Source organism: Acinonyx jubatus, chromosome D3, assembly GCF_027475565.1.
Source record: "Acinonyx jubatus isolate Ajub_Pintada_27869175 chromosome D3, VMU_Ajub_asm_v1.0, whole genome shotgun sequence".
In the NCBI taxonomy this organism is placed as follows: domain Eukaryota; kingdom Metazoa; phylum Chordata; class Mammalia; order Carnivora; family Felidae; genus Acinonyx; species Acinonyx jubatus.
The window spans coordinates 70,807,605-70,829,279 of NC_069392.1; the positions used below are offsets into that span (position 1 = coordinate 70,807,605).

Genomic DNA, 21,675 nt, shown 5'->3' on the forward strand with positions numbered 1-21,675 from the left:
TACTTAGATTAAGCAAGTTGGTCAAGGTTGCAAAGTCAGAAAATGATAGACCTATGGCTTGAAGTCAGGTCTTCCTGAATCCATAGCCTGGTGTTTTTTTTATTTTTGTTTTTGTTTTTTTAGTATTTTTTTTACCACAAAGAAGGAAGAAATGAGTCCACCATTATATATCTATTGATATACATGATTATTAGAATCAGTTTTTGAAAAAGGAAGAGCTCATACTGGGCTGAGCTCCTTGCTAGTAGGAATCATCTTGGTCTTCCTGATACTTAGCAGGTGACCCATGGAAGGGAATCATTGGTCTGTAGGAATAAGTACAGAAAAAGACAGAAGAGAGGAGAAAGGTGGAATTGCACATTTTCTGACACTTTCCTTTTGGAATTACAACTACCTATTTGTGTAAGTAGTCAAAATGACAGATGTATGATGTTACATTTTATACGTATTTAGACAAATGTGATTCTAGCAGGAGTGCCCACTTGTGTTAACAATCCTAGGTCTTATCACCCAACATAGGATATAGTTTTCATTATTTGGCTGGTTATGGTGGGTAAGAGACAAAAAGAAAGTAGAAAAAAGTAAGAGAGGGGCACCTGGCTGGCTCAGTCAGTTGACCGTCTGACTCTTGATTTCAGCTCAGATCATGATTCCAGGGTCGTTGGATCAAGCCCTGTGTCAGGCTCTGCGCTGAGCATGCAGCCTGCTTGAGAGTCTCTCTCTCTTTCTTTCTGCCCCTCTCCCTCATTCACGTTCTCTCCGTCTCTAAAATGACTTTTTTTAAGTAAGAAAAAGGATGAAGAAAAAAACTTGGACACAGAGAAATGAACATATAGATACAAAGAGGTTCTGGGAAACCAACGGATTCGTTCTAACCTGTGTGGAAATCCGTATGCTAAGACTTCAGTCCCACACCAAACTCATACATCCAAATGAAATTATATGGTTTCTCTAAGGCCAATATTTAGAGTTGATGATTAGAGAATGATGTAGCAGTAAGTTTCTATTCTCCATCTCAGGTCTCAAATTTACAAAAAAAAAAAAAAAAAAAAAAAGATAGACTTCCCCATACGTATCAGGGAATCACTTCGAATAAAATTGGGAATTGTCAAAAGCTGATCTTACACACTTAATCCTACTTATTTGATGCCAGAATTGTCATTTTTAAATGCTTACTTGAATGCTTTTTACGAACGAAAAAAAAAATCCCCAAAACACAAGGAAGGCAAACATTTTATTCTCATTTGATAAATAAACAAAATCAGGAATAAATATGGCTGACCTGAGAGGAGAATACAATTTTCCAAGTTTTCAGTGTCATTGAACACTTACAACAGCCCATAATACCTCTACAATTGCATTAAAAGTCATGAATGTAAAACATTATGTGCTGACTGGCCAGAGGATTTCATTCAATAACTGAGTTTCAATACCTATTATGTGAAGTTGATTTTATTGGTTTCTCTGAAGAATAAAAAGCAATATAGGATATGGCTCCTGAACTAAAGGAATGTTCATATCCTTTTGAAAAGATAAGATATGCACATGATAAAAGCTAAAAACAAGCAAACAAACAAATAAATAAATAAAATACCAGAGTCTTCTATTCAGGACAAGAATGGAGACTATTCTGACTCAAGAAATATTAGAAGATTGTATTGATATTGATCATGGGGGTTGTTATAAATGAGTCAGAAACAACTTCTTTGCCCAGTGATATTTCACAATCCCTTTTGAATTATGGTCTTCCAATTTTAATATGAACCAGAAGGAGGTTTCAGATAGTCTTTCCAAGTTTTTCAGAATTCTTTACCTGGGTCTTTCATCTTTTACTGAGCTCTCTGCATTATAAGACATTCATATCTGCTCATCAACATCTCAACAGATGCCAAAAATGTACAGATTCCACATATCAACTAAAGCAGTGATTCCTGAACTTGTTTGAATACAGAAATCACCTGGAGTGCAGATTGCCAAAGTCACCATTAGCCTATTTTGTTGTCTATTGCTGCATAACGGTATCGCCACAAACAACACACATTTGTTATCTCAGTGTTTCTGTCAGTCAGGAATCCATGCACAAGACTTATAGGCAGCAGAAACCTTGTATTTTTAAATATGGCAGATATTTTTGTTTCAAATGGTCTATTCAGTTTTCAGATTCTGTACATTGAAGCAATTATTTGTCTGATCTTTGCAATATCAAAAAAAATCATTACTTGCCAAAGTGAATATTGTAGTTTATAGATTGTGAATGTAAAAAAATCATTGCAAATTATATTTGGGAAACATGAGTGTTTAGAAACAGAAGTATAGCATGCAGTCAGTATACTAAACAAAGTTAAATTCATCTATTTACGCAGCTTACATCTTGTTTTATACCTTGGATAAGAACATACCAATTGATGACTGGGTTATGGAAACAATCAGTGGTGATCGGCTTACTCATCAAATCATGGATCTCAACCTTGACACTATGTATTACTTTCGAATTCAAGCACGAAATGCAAAAGGAGTTGGGCCCCTGTCTGATCCCATCCTCTTCAGGACTCTGAAAGGTTTGAATCATTTTCTAGTACAGTATAGCCTTTCTTTTTCTGTGGGATTGTTGTAAAATAGTTATGGAGTCTGAGTTAGGAACTGTCTTTGCCATCTCTGTTGGCAGCATGACTACAATGGACATTAAAAATAAATTTAAATGTACATTTTTATGCTGAAAGCCAGCATGTCAAAGAAAGGTCTATTTTGTTATCACATTTTCTGCCATTGGCACAAGGCAGGAATATTTAACCTTGACTTTTTTTTTTTTCATTTACAATCCTTTTGGAATTTTGTATTGATTTCATGTATAGTGGTTCTATTCAAAATATAATGAAACTTTTTCGCCATTTTATGTAAGGAAATAAAAATTAAAAAGCACTGAATTATGTGAATGCCATACTACTGCCCTTTTAAATGTTTTCTTTGAGGAACTATTATCCTTATATGTAAAAAGAAAAGTTGATATGGCAAGACAGAAAATCTCAAACAAAATGAATGTGTTTATTTTAAGACCTAGGGTAGCAACAAGAAAAAAAAATCTTGCAGTATGATTACTAGAAGAAAACTCCCCATGCTTGCAAGAGTAAAAATAGCTACTCAATTCAAGCATAGTTATATCTTCATAAAGAAAAATGGTAAGGCCCAAGAACAGTGACTACATCAAAATAAACTTCATGTTAGTCCTTACTATTTTAGAACAGTATTATTTTTTCTGGGAGACAAATGGTTTCAAGAGCCTCTGTTATTTAGCAATTGAAAAAAAAATTGAATGTTTCATAGCTGATATTTAAAGATGTACATTTAGGTATGATGGGTGTCGTTCTAAAGCCAGGTACTCTCTTTTAAACCTGTGACCATATTATGTCTGTATATCTGGCTGAAAACTTGGTAATACATGATGGCAAACAACTGAAAAATTAGAAACATGAGGATGGTTGACATTTTCACCCAGTTGGTTGACATATTGAAAGAAGAGTCTTAGAATAATTGTATAGTCATTCAATTCCCCTAGGAAAGGTACCCTAATAAATAGTAGACTGTTGAATTCTGGTGAAGGAGCTAGCCTTTCAAAGCTGGACTTGGTAACAGCTAAATCTGAAAGTTTGCCAAGAATACACAGACAAGCATTCAGACTAAGCCTTAGTGACAGTTCTTAGCGACAGAGGAGAAATTGGGGAGGGAGGGAGGCAGGAGGAAATGAGTTAATCTTCATCTCTCTGGGTTTTTAGGACTTCATGTCTAAATCAGGTTTCACTCCAAATGAGCAACTGAAAGGAAACTGGTTCTTCATTTTGTGGGAGCATGAAATGTAACTAGATACTGTTTCACAAATGCTTCGTCTTTATCTATAGACAAGTGCCAAATTAATTTCATGCTCACATCGTGTGCCAACTAGAGATCTCAGGGAGGATTTAAGATGATTTACGGCATCCAAGTGTATTAAACAGCAGAGTGATGAGTGATCACAGGATTTACAGACCCACACTGATAACCGTCCTGTAGATTATTTAATGAACTCTGTATCTCATTTGGTACCATTTACCTAAGTGCCTTAAACTCATCTATGAAATGATGTTCAGAACTGAGAACAAATTCAGGAATTTGTTATAACTGTCCACAAGCATTATTTCTAATATCTTGATTTGGATGTTTAATATTGTCTGTCCTCAATAGGTCATGCTCAATTAATAGTCAATTCGATTTTAAAACAAATCTTGGTCACATAGTAAACTAAGGTTTAGGTGTCTTGATTGCATTCTAAATTATTTAGAAATATGGATCTTGCCTATCTTTATCAATAATTGACATTGTACATGCATGTATCCTACATGTTACAATGACAAATATTCTACATCAAATAAATTACTCATAAGAGATTTAAAGCCACAATGAACCAAATCTATCCTAAAGACATCAAATCATGCTTCTGCTTTCTGATTTAAGATTTTTAGTTTCCAAAGCTGCTTCAAAACATAAGGTCTCTGTTCATCAGAATGTAACTTTGTTTGACAGCAAGAAAGGCTCACATGTTGTCCTGAAGCTGAGAAAGCTCTCAGTAGTCTACTGGGTAACAGGCAAGTGTTTCATTGCAAATCATGCCCCAGGCAGGTGTCTACAAACTTCATTCTTTCATACACAGTTCAGTAGCATTTCCTATGAGAGACTAGAGTTTTGTCTTTGGTTTTAGCCACCAGCAAGAGAGGTATAGGAAACTCAATCAGTAATCACTGGTTAATGAAAATCGCATTTATAATTAAAAAGGGATTAAATTATAATACCCTTGTGTACATGCATGTATGTGGTACATCTGACTGTTTCTTTGGAATGTTAATTAAGAGAACCTTGAACTGGATTCTCTAACCACATAGGACTCTGCAGTTATACCTCTTGCTTCCCCAAATACTCTCCATTAGAATACCCTTACCCTGTTAAACCCTTGGAAGAGGTACAAGATGCATGTCAATCTCTGTCTATCACATGTGTTGTCCTCTCCAGTAAACTAAGCTTCTCCATGTTGGCCTGTCAAGAAATAGGAAGACAGGATGCTTCTGCCAAAACAGACCAAAGTGGGATTCTGTGAAGAGGTGGAGTCACCTACACACAAAAAAGCAGAGTCTTTGGCAATGAAACAGCACTAAAGTATGGTCTATTCTCTGGGCATCCCTAATCATCATACTGAAGTGAGCATCTTTCCCATCTAAGGATATAGAACTGAAAGTTCCATACCAGAATACAAAAAAGTTTTAGTCTACAAATTTTTTTTGACAAAATACATGGTTTTCTTGACAAATGACAGGGGCAAATAAAAAGTCAAGACACAAATTATGACACTTTTAAGCCATTATTTGTCTTTAATAAAAGGTAACTATTAGGATATATTTTATCACTGTTGGGAAATACTCTAGTTGATAATTTTTCTTGAGACATTCAAATTTCTCAAGTTATATCCAATCCAAATTACTAAAAGTAAAACAAATCCAGAAGATAAGAATAGGATGACATTGTTGCCCATAACATATATTTACTTGTCACTTGATAAAAATTTCCTTAAACTAGATAATACATATGTGAGACAAAGGGGAGAAATGAAGAAAATTGGATGAAATTGTTTTTTTCCCTTTTATTGATGTTATCCCAAACATATGTCCCCTAAATATGAGATGCTGACTAGGGTAGTGTCTCAAGTGTGTCCTGTTCTGGATGCCAAACTTTCACCCTTTCTGGATTGCACGGTCACATATGATCCTGACATATCCCTCCTCATTCTTACCAGAGACCTGGTGTGGCACTTCCTACAACATAGTGTCGTGTCTCAAAAACTACATTAGGATCTCGGTAAAAATCCTATCCCTCTCTATAAACTAGATAATGCAGTTGCCTATCGAAAGCACTTTTCATCAACAGTTTCCTAATACTATAATAAAATGTATCCTTAGAGGTTATTAGTCTTTAATGGGAAATGGGAGAGAAAATTAAGAAAAAAATTAAGTTGTGATGATTAGACTAGGAAAGATTAGGTTAGACAACCTGGTGAATTAAAAAAAAATGTTTGTTAAATCTTGAGGAGCTACAGTGACATTTATAAAATTTATTTAAAGCTGGTAGAATCTTAATATAGTGAGTACTCTTGTGTGTATACCATTTTCCAAAGAGTCATTCAGCATTCAAAGTCTACTACAGATTAAGATACGTTTCTCGGTCTATCCTTTTTTCATAGAATTTGTCTATATATTAATTTTAAATAAAAGAAAGGAAATTATTTTAAAAGTGATAGAAATTTGTAACTAAGTTTAGGAATTTGTCCTTCTATGATGTGACGTTCATAAACCCTATTCATCTGAAAGGGGCTTTTAAGTATTTCCATTCTATATATTCTTTTGGTCAATGATTTGTGTACCTTCAGTCAGGAAAGGAAGGGCCACCACTTCTAAGATATTTGCTTTAAGTTATTTTTCAAGCAACGATGATGGAATTGCTGGAGACTGCTAGCTACCCAGAATGAGAGAACTAGGGTGCTTGGGTTATAGGTTGCTGCCCTAGGAACACTATCGTATTTCTCTCTGTGTGAGTTTAACTGAGACATATAAAGAAGCAAACAGCAAGGGTAGTAGCCTACGTGTCAAGTTTTAGTACAGTTGAGCTCAATAAACCCAGAAGACTGGAAGCTCAAAGAAACTCCAGGATAGGGGAAATAATTCTAATTGATGGAGACTGACAATGATCGACATTGGTCAAAATGTCACATCACAATTTTATTAAAGTAATGATACCATGGACTTACCTCCTACACAGTTATCTTTTATTAATAGAAAAGAAGCCACCTTAAAAAATTTAGGGATATTTTTAAATTGAAAAAAAATCATTTTCAAGAATGGTATTCATAATGTGCCAGAAGTTGTGAGCAGTAGGAGTTTTCTCCACAAGGTCTAAAAACTTATCAAATCATTTAGATTAAAACATATTTATTATATTCTGTTATTTTACTCTATCCATGTGGAAATTAGTTAAGTTCTCTTGTTGAAAAAAAATTGAAGACAAAAAATAGCTTCTTTAGCTTATTTAAAACATACGGGTGATAAGTATTTGGTAATTGCATGCATTTTTTGTATGTATTGTATTTTAATTAAGCTCACATGATAATCATTCTTGAGTTGAGGTGTAAGAGGAATAAAACAAATCACATATTTTTAAGAACACGCCTAGCAAAACCAGTGTTTTCATTTTTTTTCCTCTACTATTTAATAGAAATAATCACATCAACCATGGTTCCTTATCAACTTTATTTCAACAGGGCTTTGGCCTTGATACGAAAACTTGCTAACAAAACTGTTGATTTGAAGTGTCAGCTTTCTTGCTAGGAAGTGTCAATGTCTAATAATATTTCTTTCTCCCCCGCAGTAGAACACCCTGACAAAATGGCTAATGACCAAGGTATGGTGGCTCAATCTGTCATCCTTTCTCTCCTTGAATCAATTCTATCTGTTAGGAATGTCAGTCATTATTTTGTATTCCTTTTATCACCTGGGCCATACTACCTGATGAAGCAGACACTGGCGTGATAATTAATCTTGTTAATGAAGTTCTGTTTGGCTGAAGCTGCAGGTCTGTTGGGGAAGATGTAAATTTTCTTGAGAGGAAATTGTTTTGTCTCTATTCTAAAGGACCAATTAAAATGTCAAGCTTCTTTGTATGAAATAAATTTTTAGTCTCTGTCTGCACTTCTGAATAATTCACATTAAGTATAATTAAGCTCAGCATAATTTTCAAGCTGCTCTTACACCCTTTCATGAGCTATGGATTAAAGTTCTGTAGCTCTACAGAGAAAAACCATAAATCATGTGAGCTTTTTCTCTACGGTAAGCTTCATTTAATAAATAAAAACAAAGTTAGGACAACTTTCTTAGAGCATTACTATTGTTCTTTTCGAAGTCAGAAAGCTTTCATTCCATGAATCAGATGCTGGTTTGATTCAGAGTATTTTATTCTCCTTCCATTCTTTTGCTAAAAGGTGATTCATGTAGAGAAACAGGCATGGTTTTTACACAAAGGAAAATGGAGATAAATAAGAGTTATCCATCAATTCCCAGGTAGATATGAATTTGCTCTTACCATGATTTTCAGACTGATTAATTAGGTTTCCATTGTTTTTACCCCAAAGGTAATTAGTAGAATTCTAGAGGAGAACAAGAATAGTTTATGTGTTGTATTTTCTTTAGCATGTTATATTCTTTAAAGAAAGGGGGAGTTTAGAAGTTTTTGCAACTGGTTGTCAGTGATGTTAGTATTTGCTGGCTTAGAGTCTACAGTTTGTATATTCTGTGTCTTGCTTTGGATGTCTACTGTCAGCAGAACCTGCTTGCAGGCATCATGTCTCAGAAGGCACCATCTCGTAAGATTGGAGGAAAACATTCTTTCGACAAGAATGCTTTTTAATGTTTGCGTATTGAGCATCTGAATGTTAACACTAACATAAGATTGTCCACATAGTAGTATTTTATTTCATGATTCAGCCTTCAGGTTTCTCTCTTCTGAGTCTTCCCACCATGCCTCTGCTTCAGAGAACATGGCTCTGGATATTACACACATGGAGTAATAAAAATGAAGCAATATATAAAAATGTCTACCCAGAGTTAACATTTCCATTAATCACCTAAACTTACTTCTGCTTATTTCCACTTAAAATATTTTTGAAAGATCAATATCTACTAAATGGTAATATTTGTAAACTACTAATGATGAACACTGATCAGTTAGCATACATTTACTCAGGTAAATTAAATATTAGTGCTGGCCAGATCCAAAGCTGGAATAATTGATTAGCAGAAGCGGTTTTATAAAATAAATAGGCAGATAGTTCCTAATTTTTGAAATTATACTTAGAAAAATAGACAGAAAACATCCCAAAATTTAAAAAAAAATTAATGTTTATATTTGAGAGAGAGAGAGAGAACAAGTGGGGGAGGAGCAGAGAGAGAGGGAGATACAGAATCCAAAGCAGGCTTCAGGCTCTGAGCTGTCAGCACAGAGCCTGATGCGGTGCTCAAATTCACGAGCCTAGCCATGAGATATGACCTAAGCCGAAGTTGGACGCTTAACCGGCTGAGCCACCCAGGCGCCCTCCAAAAAATTTTTAAGTAAGTTCACTTTAAGTAAGTGAACCAGATGAAATCTTACATTGTTAGAAACTTAGGTGATGACATGCCTAAGTTTTCTAATAAATGGATTTTGCTGTTATTTTTCACTTAACTGCTTTGTTTAATATTATTTTTTAAAATTTTTTAACGTTTATTTGTTTTTGAGACAGAGAGAGACATAGCATGAATGGGGGAGGGTCAGAGAGAGAGGGAGACACAGAATCTGAAACAGGCTCCAGGCTCTGAGCTGTCAGCACAGAGCCCGATGTGGGGCTTGAGCTCACAGATCGCGAGATCATGACCTGAGCCGAAGTTGGATGCTTAACCAACTGAGCCACCCAGGCGCCCCTGTTTAATATTATTTTAAGCTACCAAAAAATATTTTGTAAACTGGTCCTTTTATAAAGGAAAACAGAATAAATGATTCCCCAGTGTCTCTGACTACATACTTTCCATGGATTTTTCTCAGATTGTCATATCAATAATGAAATCAAATCCATTATCAGAGGAAAAAAGGAATTCCCAAGAATTATTGCCAGTGGTTGAGTCTATTAACATATTTGGGCAATTGTTCTTTTTCTTCATCTAATGCTACTTAGAAAGATTCTGCCACATATTATGCTACTTGATGCCTTATTCAATCACAGCTGGTATAGAGTTGTTCAGACTGATAGGTTCTAAATTTTACATCAAACTCAAATCACTTGTAAAATTGAGAGGAACTGACAGCATATAATTTAGTGGTTATAAATAAGATCTTTAAATTCTTACAAAGAAAGCATATGAAATTTACTGGCCATCAAAATTTCTTTGTAAACAAAATTAGTCTTCTGAGTCCATGACCACATAGAAGAAAAATAACCAAGGTTGAAGATTCTTCAAAGATTGATGAAAGTAAGAGGAGAAAGCTGTTCTGAATGTTCCCACTCTCAGCACAAAGCACATCAGTTTAATATGTTTTATTGTGCCCATTGTCAGACCCACTTGTTCCTTCCCATGGTGAAGTGATGCCACAGTAACATCTATGGCAGGAGCTGAATTTCTGTTGAGAGGAAATTCAACACCTTGGGTCAGAGTTAACCTTACAAACATGAATCCTAAATGGAAAAGCATGGGGTCAAATTTGACTTATGGGAGAGAGAGTAAGAAAAGTTTTGATTTAGTTTAATGAAGTATCTTTGCAGACTTGTGTCACAGTTACTTTTTCTTGGAGTCTAATGTACGCCTTGCAGTGCATAAATGTGAAAACAAAAATTCAGTTATTTATTTGAATCAGCTGTGATTTGAGGAAAATATTTTCTTCTGAGTAATAGCAATAGTTTGAAAATGAAATTTCAATTTACAATTTATATGGAACTCTTTTTTTTAGCTCGTGTAGTTATAAAATGATTATATCTAGCATTTTCTTATCCCTCTAATCTAAGCCTACTCTGTAATTCCCCATTTTTGCAGCCCCTTATCTCTTATTACACATCCTAATTTTTTCCTCTAGTCTCTTCCAAGCACAAGTGGCCAATAAGTTTGAAGGTAATCATGAGATTTTACAGATTAACCACAGAGTTTAATATTTAGGAAGGTCAGGTAGGATAGGGAAATTCTATGGGCTATGTGAAGTGAGTGCAGAGGGCATAGAAATGCTGTGATTTATTTTTTCCTTTTTTTATATTTCATATTTTTGTAAGAACCCTGTGAATGTGTTTGTGTGTATGTGGACCATTGTGAGGGTAAAACGAACTCTCGTGAAGCTCTACCACCAGTCACTGTTCTGAGAATTTTCATTTAACCCTCCCTGCAATACTGTGAGATACAACTGTTGTTCCCACTTTAGCAAGAAGAAGCTGAAGCTCAGAGTTTAAGTGCTCGCCCATAGACACACAGCTAGTAAGTAGCAAGGCCATGATTCAAACCCTATTCTTAACCACAGAGTATGTTCATCCTGCATATGTATATATTCACAACCCTACATCATGTGTTCAACATATGTCAATAAGATTGCTGTATCTAAAGTTTGTGTATGGATATCTCGCCAATATCAGCCTCCCTTTCCCCATCTCTGTAAATAGTCCACAAAGAACAAAGCATAAAGCAGCTTTCAGTCTGGGGTCATCTTGTTAGTGGGATGTCACAGCACTAACTATGTGATACTGACAGTCCTTTATCTCAGGAAACACAGGGATGGTACTAATTCCACCGTCTTAGTCAGCTCAGGCTGCTAATACCAAATGCAACAGACTGCGTGGATTAAACAACACAAATCTGTTTCACACAGTTCTGGAGGTTGGAAGTCCCAGATCAAGGTCCGGCAGTTTGGTTTCTGGTGAGAGCTCTCTTCCTGGCTTGCAGACAGGTGCCTGCTTGCCATGTCCTCTCAGGGCAGAAGGAGGGCCAGCTCTCTTCTGTCTCTTCCCAACAGAACAACAACACCCTACCCTTGTGACCTCATTTAGCTTTAGTTGCTTCCATAAAGGTTAACGTTGGATGTTAGGAATTCAGCATATGAATCTGGGGCACTGGGGTGGGGGGCACAATGAACTTCACAGCATCCACTTTCAAAAAGAAAGCTGTTCTTCCATTCCCACAGATTATCTCCCCAGTTTTTCAGAGGAGGAGGCAGAAGGCAGTTGTGGGCAGTATTGGACCCCAACACATTTCTCTCTGTCTCCCAGAGTGTAGCCTGTCCACTATAGGCTATTGCTCTGTGTATGAAAAATTTGGCTCTTTGATTTTCTATAATGAGCTTAAACCATTTAGAGCTTCTCCTGGAAACATTTATAAAAGCCTCTGCTTGGGGTTGCAATGGAGGGTAGCTGTAACTATAAAATATGACCAATTCTCAGAAGTGATTATCAGATCAAACTTCTAATCTTAAAGGGTTGTTTTTACATCCTTATATTTGTTTAACCCCCAAATATTGTTCTCCACCTTGAGGTGTCTATGTGTAAAAAGTGATCATTCTTAGCATGACTACAAATGTTTACAATGTCATGTGTGTTTCCCTGTCTGCCCATTGGGGCATTTTGAGGTGCTAGGGCCATGTCACAGTACATTAAAGAGAATAGGACTCTTCATGAAATGATCTGTGTCATTGCTGAGATGAATCAGGAAGAAAATGCTTGCTTTGAGCACTCTCAAGTGTCGTTTCACTCTCCGTAGCCTGCAGAGAGGTGATCTAAAACACCACATCTACAAAGGAGGTGGAAATTCATAGGCCAGTTTATAGATCCAGGTGCTGAGTACTGTCCTCCCACCAGGAGGGAGAATTATTCTCCTCTGAATTGTGGTAATGGCAGATAAAGCTCTGACTTTCCCATCAGCACTTAGTGTGTGTTCCAAGAATGGGATCAGATACCTCAAATTCTAGTACCATCTTGCCACTGTGACCTCCCGTGTGACTTTGGGCATGTGACTGACATCTCTCAGCATCCTCACCTGCGAAATGATGACTTTAGCCCAAGTTATCTTTTATTTTCTTCCATGATTTCAGATGATCGAACTTTAAGATTGGTATTGGGATAAAATACCCAAGCATAGCATATTCACACAGTGTAGCACTTCACATTCTTCTAAATTCACATTTAGAAGAATGATTGATACCAGTAGGTATCTGTGCACTGTCCATGTACTATCATATTTTATCCTCAAAACATGCCAGATGTAGAAAATGAGACACCAAGATGCTAAAACTTGCCATAAAACACTCACAGTAGGTAAGTGGTTAGGCTAAGATATATACCCAGGTTAACTAAATCTAGAGTCTCTGCTCTTAACCACTGTATAATTTCTGGAAATGCAGTGAGTTAATTGGTTCCTACTCTGTTATCCAAAAAGTGAAGCCTAAATGGCATCACCATACATTCACCTAGTTGAAAGTTCTTTGTCTTTCCTCAGTAGGGTATTCAGACAAAGTACTTAACAGTACACCTGCCATTTTACACCTCAGTAGGTTTAATATCATGAATAAACAGAACATTAGTTGTTTCCAATTTCAAGGAAATAGGGTTTTCAAGGCAGTCTAGTCAAGCTTGGAATTTAGTTAATGTAATCCAGACTTTGCAGGGTTTGGATTACAGCAGCCAGGGTGCCGTTTAAAAAATTGAAGCCTTTAGCACCTTTTGATGGGAGCTATTTAATTGAAAATTATAACCTCTTTTTACCTTATTATTGTGTGTAGTTTTGACTACTTTATTATTCAATTGCTTGCTACACCCTCTTGAAAGAGCTATTCTCACCTATGCTTTTCTCAGGTCCAAATTTTGCAATTCTAGAAATTATGATTCTGGTGTAAAAGTAGGGGTGAGAAATGAGTAGTGAGCTTTTGATAAAGTGTTGAGGTGCTTCTCATGTTCCCAGCAAGCAGTCAAGTAGCTGCCTAAATCAACCTCTCAAGAGCTTTTATGTTTCAGTAGGTAACTCCAAAAGAAAACACATACTCAGTACTCTTAAGAATTGATGTGATTCATGGCATAACTCTAAGTTTCTCAGACCCAAAAGATAGACATGTTTGTTAACAAGCCCTCAAAACGATTTCTTAAACAAGTTCTTCTTGTAAGACTCACTTCATTGCTGAATGTCCTTCTTTGCTATAGACATTAGCCAAATACCAGGCTCCTGGCTTTATTTTTTGCCCACTTCTGTTAGTCCTGGACTCTGCCTCCTCAATTCTCTTCCCAAAACTCAGATGGCTCACTGATGCTTATGAAATAAAGTCAGTTCTTTGACATCCAGACTCTGGCTGCCTGACCAGAGTCTGCCTCAACCGCCCTTTTCTAGCTTCACAACTAGTACATCCCTCCACATATGCCACAGCCAATTAGCAAAAATGCATAAATCACTCTGGGAAAGGTGCATTTTTCCAACTCTGTTTGCTAACTGGTACCATCCTCTTACCTTTAGCAAGACTTTCTCCTTTCTCTAGCGAGTCAGGTCCTCATCCTTTTTCTTTTTTTTTTTTTTAGCAAAGGAATTTAGGTTTATTAGGTATCTTTTCATACTTGATAGTTATTGTCCAATGAAAGATTTTTTTAATTTTATTTTTAAATTTACATCCAAATTAGTTAGCATATAGTGCAACAATGATTTCAGGATAGATTCCTTAATACCCCTTACCCATTTAGCCCATCCCCCCCACACCTCCTCCAGTAACCTTCTGTTTGTTCTCCATATTTATGAATCTCTTATGCTTTGTCCCCCTCTCTGTTTTTATATTATTTTTGTTTCCCTTTGCTTATGTTCATCTGTTTTGTCTCTTAAAGTCCTCATATGATTGAAGTCATATGATATTTGTCTTTCTCTGACTAATTTCACTTAGCCTAATACCCTCCAGTTCCATCCACATAGTTGCAAATGGCAAGATTTCGTTCTTTTTGATTGTCGAGTAATACTCCATTGTATATATATACCACATCTTCTTTATCCATTCATCCATCAGTGGACATTTGAGTTCTTTCCATACTTTGGCTATTCTTGATAGCACTGCTATAAACATTGGGGTGCATGTACCCCTTCAAAACAGCACACCTGTATCCCTTGGATAAATACCTAGTAGTGCAATTGCTGGGTCTTAGGGTAGTTCTATTTTTAGTTTTTTGAGGAACTTCCATACTGTTTTCCAGAGTGGCTGCACCAACTTGCATTCCCACCAACAATGCAAAAGAGATCCTCTTTCTCTGCATCCTCGCCAACATCTGTCATTGCCTGAGTTGTTCATGTTAGCCATTCTGACAGGTGTAAGGTCGTGTCTCATGGTGGTTTTGATTTGTATTTCCCTGATGATGAGTGATGTTGAGCATTTTTACATGTGTCAGTTTGCCATCTAGATGTCTTCTTTGGAGAAGTGTCTATTCATGTCTTTTGCCCATTTCTTCACTGGATTATCTGTTTTGTGGGTGTTGAGTTTGATAAGTTCTTTACAGATTTTGAATACTAACCCTTTATCTGCTATATCATTTGCAAATATTTTCTCCCATTGTCGGTTGCCTTTTAGTTTTGCTGATTGTTTCCTTCGCTGTGCAGAAGCTTTTTATTTTGATGAGGTCCTAGTAGTTCATTTTTGCTTTTGTTTCCCTTGCCTCCAGAGATGTGTTGAGTAAGAAGTTGTTGCAGCCAAGATCAAAGAGGTTTTGCCTGCTTTCTCCTCCAGGGTTTTGATGGCTTCCTGTCTTACATTTAGGTCTTTCATCCATTTTGAGTTTATTTCTGTGTATGGTGTAAGAAAGTAGTCCAGCTTCATTCTTCTGCATGTCACTGTCCAGTTTTCCCAGCACCACTTGCTGAAGAGACTGTCTTTATTCCATTGGATATTCTTTCCTGCTTTGTCAAAGATTAGTTGGCCATACGTTTGTAGGTCCATTTTGGGGTTTGTATTCCATTCCATTGATCTGAATGTCTGTTCTTGTGCCAGTACCATACTGTCTTGATGATTACAGCTTTGTACTATAGTTTGAAGTCCGGGATTGTGATGCCTCCTGCTTTGGTTTTCTTTTTCAAGATTGCTTTGGCTATTCGGGGTCTTTTCTGGTTCCATACAAATTTTAGGATTATTTGTTCAAGGTCTGTGAAGAATGCTGGTGTTATTTTGATAGGGATTGCATTGAATATGTAGATTGCTTTGGGTAGTATTGACATTTTAACAATATTTGTTCTTCCTATCCAGGAGCATGGAATCTTTTCCCATTGTTTTGTGTGTGTCTTCTTCAATTTCTTTCAGAAGCTTTCAATAGTTTTCAGTGTATAGATTTTTCCACCTCTTTGGTTAGATTTTTTCCTAGGTATTTTACGGTTTTTGGTGCAACTATAAATGGGATTAATTCCTTGATTTCTCTTTCTGTTGCTTCATTGTTGGTGTATAGGAATGCAACCAATTTTTGTGCGTTGATTTTATATCCTGCAACTTTGCTGAATTCATGAATCAGTTCTAGGAGTTTTTTGGTGGAATCTTTAAGGTTTTCCATATAGAGTATCATGTCATCTGTGAAGAGTGAAAGTTTGACCTCCTCCTGGACAATTCGGATGCCTTTTATTTCTTTGTGCTGTCTGATTGCAGAGGCTAAGACTTCCAATACAATGTTGAATAACAGTGGTGAGAGTGGACGTCCCTGTCTTGTTTCTGACCTTAGGGGGAAAGCTCTCATTTTTTCCCCAAAGAGGATGAGATTAGCTTTGGGTTGTTCATATATGGCTTTTATGATTTCGAGGTATGATACTTCTATCCCTACTTTCTTGAGGGTTTTTATCAAGAAAGGATGCTATATGTTGTCAAATGCTTTCTCTGCATCTATTGAGAGTATCATATGATTCTTATCCTTTCTTTTATTGATGTGATGAGTCATGTTAATTGTTTTGCAGATATTAAACCAGCCCTGTGTACCAGGTATAAATCCCACTTGGTTGTGATGAATAATTTTTTTAATGTATTCTTGGATCTGGTGGGCTAATATCTTGTTGAGGGTTTTTGCATCCATATTCATCGGGGAAATTGGTCTATAGTTCTCCTTTTTAGTAGGGTCTCTGTCTGGTTTTGGAATCAAGGTAATGCTGGCTTCATAGAAAGAGTTCAGAAGTTTTCCTTTCATTTCTATTTTTTGGAACAGCTTCAAGAGAATAGGTGCTAAGTCTTCCTTAAATGTTTGGTAGAATTCCCCTGGAAAGCCATCTGGCACTGGACTCTTGTTTTTTGGGAGATTTTTGATTACTAATTCGATTTCCTTACTGGTTATGGGTCTGTTCAAATTCTTTATTTCTTCCTGTTTCAGTTTTGGTAGTGTATATGTTTCTAGGAATTTGTCCATTTCTTCTAGAATGCCCATTTTATTGGCATATAATTGCTCATAATATTCTCTTATTATTGTTTTTATTTCTGCTGTGTTGGTTGTGATCTCTCCTCTTTCCTTCTTGGTTTTATTTATTTGGGTCCTTTCCTTTTTCTTTTTGATCAAACTGGCTGGTTGTTTATCAATTTTGTTAATTCTTTCGAAGAACCAGCTTCTGGTTTAATTAATCTGTTTTACTGTGTTTTGTTTGTTTGTTTGTTTGTTTGGTTTCGATAGCATTAATTTCTACTCTAATCTTTATTATTTCCTGTCTTATGCTGTTTTTGGGTTTTATTTGCTGTTCTTTTTCCAACTCTTTAAGGCATAAGGTTAGGTTTTGTATCTGAGATCTTTCTTCCTTCCTTTGGAAGGCCTGGATTGCTGTATACTTTCCTCTTACGACCACCTTTGCTGCGTCCCAGAGGTTTTGGGTTGTGGTATTATCATTTTCATTGGCTTCTATATACTTTTAATTTCCTCTTTAACTTCTTAGTTAGCCCATTCATTCTTTAGTAGGATGTTCTTCAGTCTCCAAGTATTTGTTACCTTTCCAAATTTTTTCTTGTGGTTGATTTTGAGTTTCATAGCATTGTGGTCTCGAAAATATGCATGGTATGATCTCGATCTTTTTGTACTTGCTGAGGGCTGATTTGTGTCCCAGTATGTGTTCTATTCTGGAGAATGTTCCATGTGCACTGGAGAAGAATCTATATTCCACTGCTTTAGGATGAAATGTTCTGAATATACTGTTAAGTCCATCTGGTCCAGTGTGTCATTCAAAGCCATTGTTTCCTTGTTGATTTTCTTATTAGATTATCTGTCCATTGCTATGAGTGGGGTGTTGAAGTCTCCTAGTATTATGGTATTACTATCGATGAGTTTCTTAATGTTTATGATTAATTGATTTATATATTTGGGTGCTTCCACATTTGGCACATAAATGTTTACAGTTGTTAGGTCTTCTTGGTGGATAGACCCCTTAATTTTGGAATAATGCCCTTTTGCATCTCTTGATACAGTCTTTATTTTAAAGTCTAGATTGTCTGATATAAGTGTGGCTACTCCGGCTTTCTTCTGTTGACCATTAGCATGATAGATGGTTTTCCATCCCCTTACTTTCAATCTGAAGGAGTCTTTACCTCTAAAGTGGGTCTCTTGTAAACAGCATATAGATGGATGTTGTTTTCTTATCCATTCTGTTATCCTATGTCTTTTGATTGGAGCATTGGGTCCATTGATGTTTAGAGTGAGTACTGAAAGATATGAATTTACTGCCATTATGTTGCTTGTAGAGTTGGAGTATTTAGTGGTGTTCTCTGGTCCTTTCTAATCTTTCTTGCTTTTGGTATTTATTTATTTATTTATATTTTCATCTTTTCTCCCCTTAGAGAGTCCACCTTAAAATTTCTTTCAGGGCTGGTTTAGTGGTCACAAACTCCTTTAATTTTTGTTTGTCTGGGAAACTTTTTATCTCTCCTTCTATTTTGAATGACAGCCTTGCTGGGTAGAGAATTCTTGCCTGCATATATTTCTGATTCAACACTGAATATCTCCTGCCACTCCTTTCTGCCCTGGCAAGTTTCTGTGGATAGGTCTGCTACAAACCTGATTTGTCTTCCCTTGTAGGTTAGGGACTTTCTTTCCCTTGCTGCTTTCATGATGCTCTCCTTGCCTGAGTATTTTGTGAATTTGACTATGATGCTCCTTGTTGATGGTCGGTTTTTGTTGAATCTAACAGGAGTCCTCTGTGCTTCTTGGATTTTGATGGCTGTATCTTTCCCCAGCTTAGGAAAGTTTTCCACTATGATTTGCTCACATAACCCTTCTACACCTATGTCTCTCTCTTCCTCTTCTGGGACCCTGTGATTCTGATGTTGTTCCTTTTTTAATGAGTCACTGATTTCTCTAATTTTTAGATCATGCTCTTTTGCCTTCATCTCCCTCTTTTTCTTCTGCTTCGTTGTTCTCCATAAGTTTGCCCTCTATATTGGTGATTCTCTGTTCTGCCTCATCCATCCTTGCTGCTGCGGCATCCATTCATGATTGCAGCTCAGTTATAGTATTTTTTATTTCATTATGAATAGTTTTTACTTCTTTTATCTCCGCATAAAGCAATTCTAATCTATGTTCAACTCCAGCTAGTATTCTTATTATTGTGATTCTAAATCCTGGTTCAGACATCTTGCTTGTATCTGTATTGGTTAAGTCCCTGGCTGTCATTTCTTCCTGCTCTTTTTTTGGGGGTGAATCCCTTTGTTTTATTATTTTGAAGGGATAAAAGGAATTAATGAGGTATAAATAATTAAAATTAAAAACAATTAAAATTAAAAACAATTAAAATTTAAAAAATGTTAAAATTAAAAAATTAAACACACACACACACACAAAATTGAATAAATGATGCTAGATCCTAGGTGTGTTTTGGTCTGGGTGTTGAAAGTGGCCTGACAGATTAGAGAAAAAAGGGGAAAGAAGAAAAAAAAAGGAAATCATTTGAAAATTTGAAAAAATGAATACACTGAAGTAGACTAAAATGAAATGATGAAAGTAAACTATAATTTGAAAAAAATTTACACAAAAGTAAAAAATATAGTAGAAAAAAATCAAAGAAAAGTATTTTAATAAAAATTAATAATAAAAATGAATTTGTTCTCTTTCTATATTCAAGAAAAAGAAAAGAAACAAAAAAGAAAAAAGAAAAAAAATAAATCATTTGAAAATTTGAAAAAATGAATACACTGAAGTAGACTAAAATAAAATGATGGAAGCAAAATAGAATTTGACAAAATTTACACAAAAGTAGAAAATATAGTAAAAAATTAAAAATATTTTAATAAAAATTGAAAATAAAACTTATTTTTTCTCTTTCTGTACTCAAGAAAAAGAAATTAAAAAGAAAAAAGTAAAAAGAAAAAGAAAATTGGATATTTGGAACTGCTAACAGACTGAAATACAATTGAAATTATTTCAGTTTTCCCATAGAAGTAAGACAATGAAGTGCTTTATAGTCCATAGACAAAGCAGGCAGTGAGACTTCTGTTCTAGAAGAGCGAGGTTTGCCCAGTTCGGCGGGGCCTAGTGTAATGGCTCTGTTCTCCACTAGATGGCGCTGCTAGCCTACTGGGATGTATTGTTGTGGCATTTGTAGGTGCCTATGCACATACACCGGAGCAGTGAAAATGGCATCACCCAGCTACACAGTCTCTAGTATCTGAACTCTGTTCTCCCTGATCAGCAATCGTGCACCCATCCTTTGTCTTCAGCCTTCATCCACTCCCCACTTCCACACTGTCTGTGACCGAGTCCCAGGTAGTACCCCTCTCCTGAGCTTTGTCTCACATGTAGCTGTTTTCCCTGACTCCTTACTTCTGAAGGACTGTGGCTTTGACCCATTCCACCCCTCTGTGGAGGGTCTCACCAAGCAATGGTCGAATGCTGGCCGCACCCAGGCAAGTTCATGTCACTGTGCTGCTGCCGATGCCCAGAGACTGCAGCCAGGTGCCAGCCCGCACCTGAAAAAGTTTGTGATAGTGTAGCAGCAGCATTTCAGGGATTATGGAAAATCACAACACACATCTGGCACCAGGCTTCACCCTCAAGGACCTTGTTCCAGCACCAGTGAATGCGGCCATTCTCTGGGGTCTGCTTGGCCCAGGCTGCCTCACAGCCTCTACCAAATGTCCTTCCAGCAGTGGAACCACCTCTCCCTGTGTGGCCCGAGAATCTGCTGGACCCCACTCTGCTCCTGGGGATTCACCCTTCCCACCAGATCACCACCAGGTATCGAGTTGTGGAGTTGCAAACTCTGCACTCCCCCTGTTTATAGTCTTAATGGAATTTAAACCCTCTTCTTTCTCCTTTCTCCCTTTTTAGTTCAGTCCCTGCAGCTGTTTCCAATTTTCCACCTTCTCCCCAGCTGCTTCTGGGGAGGGGTGCTTTTCCCATATTCTCCCCGCCATCTCCGTCCTCTCTCTACATGCAAAAACACCTCCCTGCCCGTCACGGCTTCTCACTCCCTAAGTTCACCTCTCTGTGCCACATACCTGCTGAATTCTGTGGTTCAGGTTGTGCAGATTGTTATGTTAATCCTCAGATCAGTTTTCTAGGTGTGCAGGATGGTTTAGTGTTGGTCTGGCTGTATTTCATGGACAGAAGACACACAAAAAACTTCCATGGTAGGTCCTGATCTTTTAAGACTCCCATTGCAATTCTGCTTTTCTTCCAAGAAGATATTCCCACCTTTCTAGGCTTTGGTTCTTCTGCATGTCCATCACACCCAACTTATCCCTTGCCCTGTTCTGCATTTCTTATAGTTTTCTATTTATATTCCCATCCTCTGGACCAGGTTGTAAACTCCTTGATGGCAGAAGACTGGTCTGATTGACACTCTTCATCCCCACCTCCCATTCTCTATCATGTTAGAGTTGCCTGGAAAGTGTTTATTGAACTGACTTATGACACACATATTTAGGGAAACAGTCACAGAATAATCTGGAAAGAAAGACTTTACCATCTGATCAAAAGTATAGTTTGGAGACCCAAATAATACTCAAGGCTGTGGGTAATTAGTGTATGTTACTGATCTTGGGGAAGATGAAAACATTGTGAAAATATTTTTCCAATAAGACAAAAATATCTTTAATATTCATCTATGAAGTTAAAGCCAAACAGGAAAACAACACATTCTTTCT

The 21,675-nt window shown here is 36.7% G+C and overlaps 1 protein-coding gene across 2 annotated transcripts in view; it reads left to right on the forward strand.

The window, feature by feature from the left end:
• DCC (DCC netrin 1 receptor) overlaps positions 1-21,675 on the forward strand; it is a 1,130,837-nt gene that overhangs the window by 1,018,280 nt on the left and 90,882 nt on the right. For both annotated transcript variants that reach the window (XM_027068985.2, XM_027068988.2), the window contains exons 20-21: positions 2,364-2,558; positions 7,441-7,473. In XM_027068985.2, coding sequence (XP_026924786.1) covers positions 2,364-2,558; positions 7,441-7,473 — 228 coding nt within the window. The remainder of the gene's footprint in view (positions 1-2,363; positions 2,559-7,440; positions 7,474-21,675) is intronic.